This window comes from Lissotriton helveticus, chromosome 12 (genome assembly GCF_964261635.1).
Source record: "Lissotriton helveticus chromosome 12, aLisHel1.1, whole genome shotgun sequence".
Lineage (NCBI taxonomy): Eukaryota > Metazoa > Chordata > Amphibia > Caudata > Salamandridae > Lissotriton > Lissotriton helveticus.
Window position 1 is genome coordinate 240,589,760 of NC_136073.1, and position 14,321 is coordinate 240,604,080.

General features: G+C 43.0%; 1 protein-coding gene across 1 annotated transcript in view; it reads left to right on the top strand.

The window, feature by feature from the left end:
• Positions 1 to 14,321, top strand: part of SPG7 (SPG7 matrix AAA peptidase subunit, paraplegin) — a 329,497-nt gene that overhangs the window by 303,691 nt on the left and 11,485 nt on the right. Inside the window, exon 14 of the mRNA XM_078670829.1 lies at positions 2,666 to 2,822. Within this exon, the coding sequence (XP_078526955.1) occupies positions 2,666 to 2,822 (157 nt within the window). The remainder of the gene's footprint in view (positions 1 to 2,665; positions 2,823 to 14,321) is intronic.

A 14,321-nucleotide genomic window follows, 5' to 3' on the forward strand; every position in this document is an offset into this window, starting at 1 on the left:
CACACAGGGGCTTTTTAGAATTTCTCGTTTTGTTAATGTCAGAGCAAAAAAACAATGGCAAAGAATGTAGCTTGGCAATTTCTTTTTAAAGGCCACACCTATAGGTTTTACCAAGGCATGTTGCTATCTGAGCTTGATCAAAAGAACAAATCCACTTTTCACTTCCATGCATCACTTTTCCCCCCCCCCACCTTCTAAAGCTAGACAAAGCAAGGGCTTAAATGCTTCTCACTCAGAATGTATCTGGCTGGTATTTCAAGCTCATCCGAAGAGCCACCATGTAGCACCTTTCTTAGTGGATGTCAGACAAGTCAGATGCAACTTGTCTAAGTAAAGAGCGGCAACTGTATTTTTTTATAAAGATAAACTTTCTCTCCAATTAATCCCAGATTTTTTCCCAAGCTGCCTCCTATCTTTCTTCTAAACCACCATTTCGTGTTGCCTACTTTTTGCCCCTTCCCCTGCAGCTGACAGCATATTACATTCACTATCCATCAAGTGTTTTCTAGAATGCCAGAAACCGGTCCTCGAAAATGAAGCTTGTTTCCGGTCCAGGGAAGGCATGGCTTGGCAGTTCGGGATGGACTGTTCCCATGAGGCACAGGGTCAGACTGATTTGCATATAGCCATGTCTGAACTGGGGTGGCAGAGTAGGCTAAAGAACGGTGATGGATCAAACCCAGATCTTTTGACTGGGTGTGAGTGTTTGATTGGTTCAGATGCTCCGTCCATCACCACCCCCTTTTGTACCGCTTTGGCCGCCATAAGTGTGGCAGGGTATGCTCAGACGTGAGTCCCTTGCTCACTTTGCCACTGGATTCAAGCAAGCCGGGCTGAAGACGGCTGGAATGCCAGAAACCGGTCCTCGGAAGCTTGTTTCCGGTCCAGGGAAGGCATGGTATGGCAGTTCGGGCTGCACTGTTCCCATGAGGCACAGGGTCAGACTGATTTGCATATAGCCATGTCTGAACTGGGGTGGCAGAGTGGGCTAAAGAACGGTGATGGATCAAACCCAGATCTTTTGACTGGGTGTGAGTGTTTGATTGGTTCAGATGCTCCGTCCATCACCACCCCCTTTTGTACCGCTTTGGCCGCCATAAGTGTGGCAGGGTATGCTCAGACGTGAGTCCCTTGCTCACTTTGCCACTGGATTCAAGCAAGCCGGGCTGAAGACGGCTGGAATGCCAGAAACCGGTCCTCGGAAGCTTGTTTCCGGTCCAGGGAAGGCATGACTTGGCAGTTCGGGCTGGACTGTTCACATGAGGCACAGGGTCAGACTGATTTGCATATAGCCATGTCTGAACTGGGGTGGTAGAGTGGGCTAAAGAACGGTGATGGATCAAACCCAGATCTTTTGACTGGGTGTGAGTGTTTGATTGGTTCAGATGCTCCGTCCATCACCACCCCCTTTTGTACCGCTTTGGCCGCCATAAGTGTGGCAGGGTATGCTCAGACGTGAGTCCCTTGCTCACTCTGCCACTGGATTCAAGCAAGCCGGGCTGAAGACGGCTGGAATGCCAGAAACCGGTCCTCGGAATCTTGTTTTCGGTCCAGGGAAGGCCTGGCTTGGCAGTTTGGGCTGGACTGTTCCCATGAGGCACAGGGTCAGACTGATTTGCATATAGCCATGTCTGAACTGGGGTGGCAGAGTGGGCTAAAGAACGGTGATGGATCAAACCCAGATCTTTTGACTGGGTGTGAGTGTTTGATTGGTTCAGATGCTCCGTCCATCACCACCACCCCCTTTTGTACCGTTCTAGAATTATAGTAGCACAAGACTAATGACTGGTGCCAATCTGACCAGCTCTTTGTGGCCTTCCGCCAGGCAAACAAGAGAAAAACCTGGTCAATGCAGTTTGGCTAGATGTTTTCTGGCTTTCTTCACTACAAGCCCCACAGTATGATGGGCACACCTATGGTGGGATCAGAACTCACTCTTTCCGTCATAATAGCTATAGCTGCTCCCTACATTCGAGGATCATGACTGAGATCTGTAGAGAAGCATCCAGGAGGCTGAGTCATGCATCTACTAAGCATTTGTTCCTTGAGGTACAGTGCAGAGCAGAGCCAAAATGGGTCTGGCAGTGCTCTGACACATATCTGCTTAATAACATGAGCCTTATTCCTGCCTTCCACATTTCTCTACTTGCACTGTGTTGTTAATCTTAATTCATGCATGTGAATCTAGGAAGATCCAATGCTGGAGAAGAAGAAGTTTAATTGCCTGTAATTAAAGTTTTCCATTCATTCTAATGTGACTTGCCCTGCCCTCCTCACCTTTATGGTACTCGAAAATGATTTACTCTTGACAAGCTTTAAAAATCAGAAGCAGATGAGCCTCTGAGGGCAGTTGAACTCTCTCTCCACTTCATTGGCCAGAGATCAGGTCATGTAATGAAGTGGGTATGCCACAAGTAATATAGGACTGTTTTTCATTATTACTTGAGTGTATATGTACACTGTTGTGTACACATTGAACCCTGAAGGTTCCCAGCTTGACAACAGGGAACCGTTCAAACATGTGAATCTTTGAAATATACCAATGCGGGAGAACAGTAGTTGCAGGTCAATGTCTTCATTGTCCTGGTCTGTTTTTTTTCTCTATAGCTCGAGTACCCAAAATGTATAAATCACTTTAAACCTAAATCTTCTGACTTTATTATAGATTTCAATTGCACCTCGGACAAATGCAGCTTTGGGATTCGCTCAGATCCTCCCAAGAGAGCAGCACTTGTTCACCAAAGAGCAGCTGTTTGAAAGGATGTGCATGGCTTTAGGAGGGCGAGTGTCTGAGGCCATCACATTCAACAAAGTCACCACTGGTAAGAAATGTTCGCCCTAATCATACATTGTCAGACTACAGGATATATATATTTCCTTTTTTCCCCATCTGTCTTCACGATGAGCCACACTATGTGTCAGCCTTTCAGAGGTCAATTTCTTTTTCTAGGCTCATATGATGAATCTGAGTATCAGTTTCAAGCCTGCATTGCAGCATTTAATGTGCAGGAAGGTGGCAATGTCTGAAGAAAAGAAAATGCAGTGAGATAGGCTTTCATTGTAGAATAAGAAAAAGGATTCCTCTACCCATAGTGCATCTTACTTGCTGTTTCCTCGAGAGAGCCTGTTCTTTTTACTAGTACATGTGAGAAGGACCTTCAGAGCACATGTGATATTTCACATCTCAATTTCCAATAAAAAAAATCTAATTTTTTAACTTCTTATAGCTTCATGTGACATCTTTAAACATTTTGTCTAACAGATTTTGTCCACAAAATGTGCCTTCTCTTTTTGAGAAGTGCCCATCATGTGGCACAAAAAAAAGCTGGTGTCAGACCCCTGCAAGGTCAGCGGGGTGTGTTTACCAAACACTTGTGTGTTAAAAGACTGACACTTGTGAAAAGCTGTCTAAAAGGACCTTAAGGGACCACGAGGGCATCAGGCTGAGGGGGTCTCATAGAAGACATGAGAACAGACGAAGAATGAAATAAGAAGTCTGGAGAAATTATCTTCTCATGCCCTTCATAAGAAGACAACTTACTCCCATCAAAGACTCCGGCAAGGAGAGATCCATAGAAAGGAGATCATTGTCAAACATTGACAACTTCATTCTTGACGTCATTCTGGCTCAACATCAAAGTTATTGAAGTCAAGGGCCTGAGCCCCTACTTGCTCGCCATCACACAAAGGCTCAGTGACTTTTAAATGATGTTGGGAGCCTGGAAGAGAAAAACTCGAGAAAAACTCATCACTTGATGTCAAGACATTGACATCATCCAATGTCAACGAAGACTCACATGTCACTGCTGACAGCATCACATACTTTGTCGACATCGAAGAAAAAACATTGTACACGGCGTACCCCATCTCCATTGATGAGACTACATTTACCACTAACCATATCTGGTACTCCATTTCCGTCAATTGTCTCTTTGAATCACTCAATTTTTATATTCTCCATGACTTACACCGCTGGAACAACAGGGTGTGGATACATCGTTTTTCAACAACTTATTTAACCACTACACCTAAGAAGAGACTAGTGACCTTATCCAAGCCTTCTCCTACTACAGCTCGACCAATTTCACCAGACCCCCATCCACTACATTAAGGCCATTACAACCAATCATTCCATTTGAGGATCCACTACTGGAATCTTGCAACCTTTACATTTTTCTCCAAAACTGGTGTTGAGACCTAATGTCCGCTTAGAAAAAGGAAACCATCTCCTCCATGATCATTGCCTCACCAAACTCTTGAAAAAGAAAGTGTTGCAGATTTCCATCAAGATCAAGGTCACCTTATACAATCTCAGATGGTACCCCGTCCTACACAGCAGCATCATCAGTGGCATCTCCATCTCACACCTCTCCAGGAGCTGACGTTTCCACCTTACAGGAGGTCTTAGCCAGGGGTTCTACTAAATTAAACATTCCTCTAGAGGCTCAACAGACAACTGTTTCAGTTATACTAGAAACTTTGCAAATGAGAGCGGCGCCTAAGCCTCTTTTGCTCCCTGGGCTGCTGGTTATAGGAGAAGATAGATTCCCTACTCCTGAAACAGTCAAAAGAGCAAAATAGAGATAGCTTAAAAATTACAAAGCACCATAACATGACCCTGACAAGTCAAACACCAAATCAGACTTCAGTGAGAAAAGAAATGCTTCAGTCGTGGGAACAACAGTCCCTCCAGAGCATGAAAGCAAGCGCATAGTTAGCTGTCACTCATCTAAAAAAACGCTAGTGTTACTTCTCTCCTTGGCTTCTATCAAAAGGAGATATTTGAAGGTATGAATTCCTTCATGCTTAAAAACCATCAACTAGATTTAATAAACATGCTAAAAGAGTACTACATGGTAGCTGCCAAATCATTAGTGCTGCAGTCTGTCAGCTACTGGATATTGCCTTGCGAAGGTCATTATGCCCATGATGCACGACCCTGAAACCTGAGCACAAGTAAAAGTTTTGAATCTGCCTACTACGGATGCTCTCTGTGTGGACTGCACACAGAGGAAGAAAGGTGAAAAGCGAAGCAGTTGGCCTCGGAAAACGGAAATAGTCCTTCCAGAAGGAGTAAAGACTTGGGGGTCGCAGATTTCATTAGCGTGGGGTTCAAACCCCACACTTGTCTTTTCAACAGCAACAACAGTACCCTCCAGAGTAAGAGGTAACCTTTGTAGCTTCATTCCTCAAAGACGAAAAAGCCTTGTAAAAGTCCCCTTTATTTAAAGGCAGATGGTCTTCTGGCACAAGACTTAGACTGCCTAATACCCCAACTTCCTTACCCAATCCAGTGGGATAGCAGTATCTTTGCTATGGCATTCAGTTACAAGAGACAAGTAGGTTCTAATTATTCCAAATTATGGGTACTTTGTACTTTTAAAGACCACACCACCACCAGTCCTGCCAAAAACCACCTTCAAAGCACCAACTAGCCATACTAAGAAAAAATACATCAATCCTGTTAAGAGAAAGTGAAATCGAACTAGTTCGGTCGGATCAGACAGGTCTAGGAGTTTAATCCAGATACCTTCTAGTGCTGAAAAAAGGACCAAAACAAGAATTCAAACATATACTACATTCACGGAATATAAACAAATTTATCAAGACAGAAACCTTTTGAATGTAAGCCCTTCATCAAATATATCCACATCTAAGACTAAAAGAATAGATGAGTGCAAGAGATCTACAAGCAGTTTATTTCCACTTTTAGTAGCGCAACCCCACAGAAAATTCCATCGATTTCTAGTGGTAGCAGTCCATTCAAGAAGAAAGAAAATAATAATTTATTTTTACCTGGACTACTAGTTGCTGAACGCTCACAGCCAAGAGAAAGTGAAACTGGGTTACCTAAGGACAGTAAAGCTGCTAACTGACCTAGGTCTTCAGGTCAACGACCAACAGTCCATTTCAATACTGGTTCAAAGACTGTCCTATCTAGGAGCAAAACTGGACAACATAGAAGCAAGAGCATTTCCTTTGGAGGCAAGAGTTTCACCCCTACTGGTCAAATGTGACCTACTCAAATCAAGCATATACCCGTCTTCCAGACAAATAGCCTCATTACTAGGCTTCTTGCATATACATTGTCCCAAATGGCTTAAAGGCCTGATACTGTCAGAGAGAAAACAATTGGGAAGGCCACCTAATTCAGACACCAAAATGATCACTGGCTTGGCAGTGCAGAAGACACGACTTACTTGTAGGGACACCCTTTAAAAAGAACTTCCTCCCAATCTCAAATCATAGTTACAGATGCCTCCCGTGTGGGATGGGGAGCTCATCTTCAAAATCCAACAGTTCAGGGGCACTAGACAAAGAGTCAAAAGTTGTACAAATAAACTACCTCAAACCTAGAGCTGTCCACCTAGCTCTGAAAGCCTTTATCCCATCTTTGAAAGTATAGTATTCAGATACTGCAAAGAATCTCACGAATGGACACTAGATGATGAAGTTCTAAACAGCATTTTCAAAGAGTGGGGGACACCTTTGATAGCCTCTGCGCAACAGCAGAAAACAAAAAATACAGAGATTTCACGTCTAGAATACCAGAACCGGGAACTTTAGGGAATGCCCTTTTGATCAAATGTTTGAGGCCATTTCTTTATGCTTTTCACCAATCCAATTCCAGTTGTCATAGTGAAACTTCAACGGTATCCATTGAAGATGACATTGATTGCTTCAGATTGGCCGAGACGGTGGTGGTACTTTATATGTCCATAAAACCACACAAGAGTATACAGGTAACTGCCAGTAGATTGCACTAGGAGTAGAGGAACTTTTTGGACTTCATACATTTTCACCTTCATTCACATTGAATGATGCAATACAGGCTTAAAATTGATACTCCAATTAATCATTTGATCCCAGAAAAAGAAACTGAGCATATGATTGCCTCTCATACAGTGTGGCTCATCATGAAGACAGATGGACATTAACACCCTGTGTGAATTTTAAATGTAAATTATACGAGAAGTGCTCCAGGGTCCAGGCAGGCAGCACAGAAGTATTGTAGTGTTTATGACTTCAATAAAGATTCCTACGAGCCAGAACCAGGACTACAAGCAAGTAACCTTTTCTTCTCAGTCATGGGATTCTCTCTGATAGCCATAAACAATTTGAATATCTCTGCGATGTGCAGGATCACTGGAAAACCAATATAAAAAACATTTTATTTTATCTTTATTGAGTTTTTAAAGTTAAACAATGTACATTCACATATCACATAGCATTTTTAATGACAATACCTTTAGGTCGTGCTTACTTACAGATTACATAAGTTACATCATTTTTAATTAATAATTGTCTTATCTAGAGACTGTTTGGCTTAACAGAAATAGCATTACAAACATGGTTTCTGATTGTGTACAAGAAGGTAGTCTGCAATGCTTTACTATTTTGTATATGCTTCCCATTATGTAATACATAAATTGGTCACTTCTGCGTGGCTTATGTCTACTGATGTCGTTCAGGTACTTTATCCTAATGGAGGTTTGTAAGCTAACTAGCAATGGTCTTTACACTTTGTTCTGCTTAGTATCATCCTGTTGTCCTGTAAAACTCTCAAACTAGCTCAACACCTCGTCCCATACGTTGGATAATAGGCGTGTTTGTATTCCTCATCTTTCCTGTCCTTTGATTATAGTGCTTTCAGCTTTGGCTCATTATTTGACCTCATATACCCAACTAATATATTCAGGATTCACTTTTGCTTTCAATGTCATTGCTGTTTTGCAGGCACATAGGCATTATCTAAAAATTGATTGCCTGCCGTTTTGGTTCTGGGACCCTGGAGCAACCACAGTATGCCTACCTCAGGTGTTTGTAGCACTTTTCTTGCCAGCAATCTTTCAAGATGTGTGATGAAACTGTTGTAGTAATCAGCTGTGTATGGACAGGACAACTCCAATTAACATGGAGTTATGCATTTAAGGAGGTGCAGCGGGGGCGTGCCATGGATCCATTCCAAACATTCCAATTTGTGCTATTTGCCTTTTCTCTTTCCGACATCTCATTGCTTCAATTATTGTTATTGTGCTAATATGTATTAAGTATCTTCGACTGATTGTCCACAGTAACGGCCAAAACTACGGGCAGCATATTCTGTAATAGGCTGGGCTTGCAGAGGGCCAAGTTAAGACTTTTAAGAATTCCAGCATAAGGCAGCCATCACATAATGCAGTGCAGGGCATGTGAGGCAGTTCATTTTTCAGGCCCACCAGAAAAGGATTCCTGAAAACAGTTGCCATTTTTGTCTCTTTTTGTCTGAAAACCTGCACTTTTTTTTTAAGCTTTACTCAACATCATTTGATGTTTTCTTCAAATTTCTTCATCTTCCTACATTTTCTGTGTGAATATGTATTATATATAATATATATATATATATATATATATTTCACTTAAAAAACCAAAGGCTTCAGGGACGTTATAGTTAAGGAATAGAATTAAAAAAAAAACTTAGAAATTCACTGAAAAAACAAAGGTTACAGGGGCGTTGTAGTTGGCCTCAGATTTCACTCGTATAGAACGAGTGAAACTCAGCAGCTATGGTTCCCTGAGCTAACTATAACTTACACCCTGCTTTCTGCTTATGACCTCACAAATTACATCACTCCTGACATCTCAAATTACATTGCTCATGACATCAAGTAAGTGTAAGTATGTTTAAGAGTTTGAGTGTTAAACATATATACTAACCTACTACAAAGATAAATTAGTATATTAGGTGCAGTACTGAGTGATACTACTAACATATATTATGTGAGTGCTGTGAGACTATGTATACTTGTGTGTATGAGTGTTTATGTGCCTGTATGGGTGTATAAGTGGGTGAGTGAGATGCTGTGTGAGTGGCTGTAATGGTGAGAGAGTGGGAGTGTCAGTGGTTGTATGGGTGAGTGGCAGTGTGAGTGGCTCTACAGGTGGGTAGGTTGGTGTGTAGTGACTGTATGAGTGAGCGAGTTGGGTATCTGAATGGCTGTATGAGTGAGTGACTGGATGTGTAAGTGGCTGTATAGGTGAGAGTGACTGTTTTGGAGAGTAAGTGTTCGTGTGAATGGCTGTATGTGTGAGTGCCTTTATGGATTTGTGAATGGGTATAGAAGTGATCATGTGGGTATGTGAATGAGTGTGTAAGTGCTTGTATCAGTGAGTGAGTGGCTCTGTTAAGAGACTATGGGTGAGTGAGTGTATGAGTGACTGTGTAGGTAAATAAGTTACGACCGCGTTGTGATTCCGCATACCATTACTCCACAAGTCTGAACAACGATTTGCCGAGGGGGGAGGGTGGATTTAAACTCCAACACCTTCCCTAGTGTCTGCACAGACTGGGGTTGGAATAGTAAATTATACTATTCCAACATCCAGCGCCCCCCCTCCGCAAGTCGTTGTTCCGACTTGCGAAGTAATGGTATGCAGAATCACAACGCAGTCGTTGTAACGATCGCGTTGTGATTCCCTGCGGGGAAAAAGACTGCGAGATAATGACTTACATTCATGAGTGTGTGGCTATGTGACTGGCTGTATCGGTGAGTGATTGGTTATATGATTGGCTATATGGGTGAGTTAATGGTTGTGTGAGTGGCTGTTTGAGTGAATGAGTGAGTGGGTTTGTGAGTGGCTCTATGGACAAGTGAGTAAGTGTATGAGTACTGGTATGGGCCTGCTAGTGGGTGTTTGAGTGGGCATATGAGAGGTTGTATGGGGGTGTGTATGGTTCTGTGGATGATGTCATGAGTGATGTCACGGACCATGTCATGAGTGATGTAATGTATGAGGCCATAAGCAGTGCATTGGTGGGACATAAGTTATAGTTAGCTCAGTTAACTATAAGTGCTGAATTTCACTGGCTTTGTATGAGTGATTTCTGAGCCTAGCTATAACGTCCCTGTAATCTTCGGTTGTTTTTCTCCAGTGAATTTCTAAGGTTTTTTTAATTCTATTTCCTACTTATAATGTGCCTGTAACCTTTGGTGCAATCCCACCTTATGGGACTTACTGAAGGTTACAGGAGGGGTAGTTGGCCCCAAGGACCCTCAGGAGTCAATGGGACTTCATCCCCCAACTAGTAGTGCGCCAGGAGACTTGTTTGCAGAGTGGTGGTGAAAGTTTTCTTTTATTAAGGGAGAGGGGATGTCATACACCCCTGCCCTGGCCCGAATTGGGCCCTGGGAACCCATGCCCTGGGACCAGGCCCTTTTTAAATGGGGGGGGGGGGCTGCGCGGTCCTCCTCCCAGGCTGCTTTCTTTTACAGGATGGGACCGAGTGACCCCCTCCCTAGGCCATCCCCCGGAGCCCGGCCTTTTAAAAAATAAATAAATAATAATTACGGGTTCGGGACAGAGCGGCCCCCCTCTATGGGGCGAATTTGGGATGGGGACCCCATTCCCCCAGGGCTGGCCTCTAATCTGGCTGCCCAGGGCACCCAGTTACTTTCATTGGGGACTGCAGAGGGAGCCTCAAGGCCCCCGCGGTCACTTCGGGCTCCTCGCCTCCTGCGGGAGACGGCATTGCTTTTTTGCTGGAAAGGCAGCTCCCTGTGTCTAAAACCAATTATGCCCTGCTTCCAGCAAGCAAGAGCATTCAGTTCTCTTGCTTACTGGAAGTGAAGCATTTCCTGTGGCTTGGCAGAAGCGGTAAAGCTCCCACCAAGCCACAGCAAACAGCTATGTCCAGGGGGTGGGCACCTCGGGACATAGCAGGAGCTGGCCATGGGAGGTAGCGGTCTCCAGGGCCACCTATGGCTCCAGAAGGGGGGCCATGTGGCCCCCCTTCTTTCAGTATGTTTGGCCTGCCCAGGGGAGGTGGCGGTTCCCGGGGCTGATAACAGCCCAGGAGGGGAGCCGAGCAGCCCCACCCTCCCATCTTTATAAAGATAAGTTGGCCCTCGGGGGGTGGTGGTCCCTGGGAGGGTCCCTGAGGCCCCCGCTTCAAATTGATCATGACGCCCCCCTGTTTTTAAAGGTGGGGTTGTTGTCCCTTTGGCCTTTATAAGCCTGTACCCCCTCCCGCCACATCCACCCCCCATTAGTATGCAAATGCTCCCAGGACCTGTCCCACTCAAGCCGGGTCCCAAGATGGTTGCCAACACCGCGTGGTTTGAAGTGTTGGCAGCCATTCAGATATCAGCATGAGATTGGGAGGGATCACAGATCCTCCGTGTCCCTATACATACAACATTGGAAATTTAGTTAAATAACTCCGCAACTACTGAATGGATTTACAACAATTTACAAAAAGGTTGCTTTCTGGATCATCGGCTACCTTTCTGCCAACTTTGGTGTAATTCCGTTCAGTAGTTTGGGCTGTAGCTTGTCTAAAGTTCCTATTGGTAATTAACAAGGCGGAAAGCGCATTTTGGAACCGCCCTGCCATTTTTCTCAGCCCCCGTTTGTCGGATCACCCCAAAAGGTTAAAGACTTTAGCAGAAGTGAGTGGCAAAGTAGTTTTGAAAATTTAGCAAGCATTTATCAAACTACGCCAATGTTATTGGCAAATGAAAAAACACTCTTCCTTTGAAAAGAACATCCTAACTAGCTACCTACTAACAACCGTCAGTAGGTAATATATATATTTATATTCAAGTACCGTAATAATTCCAGTCCTAATTCCTTAATACCTCAAAATTGTATATCCCTTTTAGATTGGGGCAAACCCAGGTAGATCGCCTAATCCCCATTAGGATTTATACTTGAAGGAGAACAGGCAGACCGTAACTTACTCCACAATGCACTTATGTTCATCAACTTCAGTGTTAGGAGCCAGACAACCATGTAAGAATAACTATAATCTGCAGGCGTAGTTTTGCTTATGTTAATGCATATGCAACCTAACCGTGGCCCTGAAATACTCAGTTGTCTGTAATTTTATAATAAAAGGTTTTTAATTAGGCTCTTTTTGTACATAAATCTTGTGTTTGCGAATGATGGTAATTATTACAATAATTTCAACAGTCATAATATAAAACAAGGTGAGTATTAGGATTAGTCAGGACCCTACCATATATATATACAGATGTTATCAGTATCCTAGTGATTGCATTGGCTGTATGGTTATTAGAATACACTAACTATTTATATGCAAATCCATTTAAGTGTCACTGCATACCTTGGAAAATCATCTGGTCCTGCAGTTGGATTGTACTTTAACATTTTTTTTCTTAGTAATCTGTCCGTGACTGTGCCCCTCCCTAATCCTCGGTACTCTTTATACTCAGTACTCTTTCTATATATATAGAAAATCTTCAAAGATTTTCTATTGATAGGGGAAGGAGACCTCGCTCCGGAAAACTTCCAGCGCCTCTGGTTACAGAAGCATACATACGCAGGCAAATGTTACTATTTGTATTTCCGTCCAACCTTGATTTGTACAAGGCCGGATTGCTTAGCAGCTCTAATCATTGCATGTAGTTATGCAGCTTGCAGAGAATGGAAAATTTCAGACCTCTGTATTGTTATCGGAACAAATGTCATCTTATAGCTCTGAAAATAATATGGCAATATCTATCTCTCTCTGTCTTTCTCGCTCTCTCTCTTTCTCTCTTTTACGAATATTAGTTTTTATGCCCAAAGGCTGGCACACAAAATCTAAAGATGTTCACATACATTCAGGCTTGACTTGTTTGCACCTCATATGTATTACCAGGAAAGTCCTGCCACACATGACCTCCTTCTGTTTTCTAACAGAAACATAAGAAGAAAAGACTTTGTCATCACTTTTGTCCTCTGGATGAATGCTCAAACTAAAGGTGAAAAGAAGACAGTCAGTCCAGATGCTGTAGGGACGGAATCCCAAACAGGTCTTCCAGGCACACATTGATTGTCCCCTTATAGAATCCTCCAACCTTCATCTAAGTTTACCCAGATTCTGCACTAGAAACCAGGGAAACTCACATGAGAATCTTTCAACTTGGCCCTAAAGGTCTTCTGCAAAGAAACTGTACCATATGCATATGCTGGAATTGAGCACTGCCCATCTAACTCAAAAGCCATTTATTCAATCTGTATTGATTAAGAAGGTGCTCATGCTAATAGACAACGCAACCACCATGCATTATATCAACAAGCAGCGGAGTATGAGATCCATGGTGTTGTCAAGTGATGCGCTACAGATCTGCCACTGGGGATTAGCAAACAAAATCTCACTGATTGGTATAAACCGTCTGGACCTAAAGAGTTTAAAGGCAGACAAACTCAGCAGACATCTGCTGGAACAATACGAATGGGTGCTAGATATTTGTTAGCAATGCCGTACTTGAAAACATCTCCAGGACTGGGGCACTCTAGAAATAGATCGGTTTGCCACAGTAGCAAGCATGAAATGTCGTGTTTTTGCGTCCAGGTTCTCGAAGCCCAGATCAAGGGGCATGCCCTTTTGGTAGCCTGGGCAAAGGCATTTGCGTATGCCTTTCTGCCCATAACACTGCTTCCCAAGATTATCAAGAGCATTTTGCAATGAGAAATAAAATGATACTTATACACCAGATTGGCTGAGGCAATAGTGATACCTGGATCTGCTTCACCTGTTGTTTCAAACGTACATGAGAATTCTCCTCAAACATAACCTACTTTCCAGGATGTTAGTCAGGACGTTCCACCCCAGCCTTCAATCATTAATCTTAGATGTGGATGCTTGAATCTTCCTGATGATTGCATTCAAATGTTGAAGCGAAGAGACCATTGCTTACATGCTTTTAAATGGAAGAGGTTCTGCATATGGTGTCTCAAGATGCGGGTAGGGCTGAGAATCTGTCAGGAAGAGATGGCACTATCATATCTTCTTTACTTGACTAAGTCTGTCCTTCATTTCTCTTCCATAAAGGTGCATTTCTCTATAATCACTGTTTATCGTAAAAGTCCTAACCAGACATCCATTTCACTAGGGCTGTAACAAAAGATTTTGAAGCAGGGTTCAGGAAGTTTTTCCACTGATTAAGAGACTATTCTGCCTAGGAGTTTAACATTGTGCTTTCTAAATTGATAGTTTATCCTTTTGAACCAATGCACAAGGCAGATCTCCAAAATATTTCATTAAAAGTTATCTTTTTTGTAGCTTTAACATCGGTCAAAAGGATGAGCTCTCTGTTGGGAGGAACTGTAGCTGGTCTTTCGCTTATACACTTTCCTTAAAGTCTCATCCTGCCTTTTTACTTAAAGTAATTTAAGACTCCCATATTATGCAGCTATTCTCTCTTCCTACGTTCTTTTCAGACCATTCATCTCCTGCAGATTGGTTACTCCATACCTTGGCTATAAAGAGAGCTCTGTATTATTACCTAGATAAGATTGAATCGGTCAGTCCATCCAAATCGATCTTTATAAAC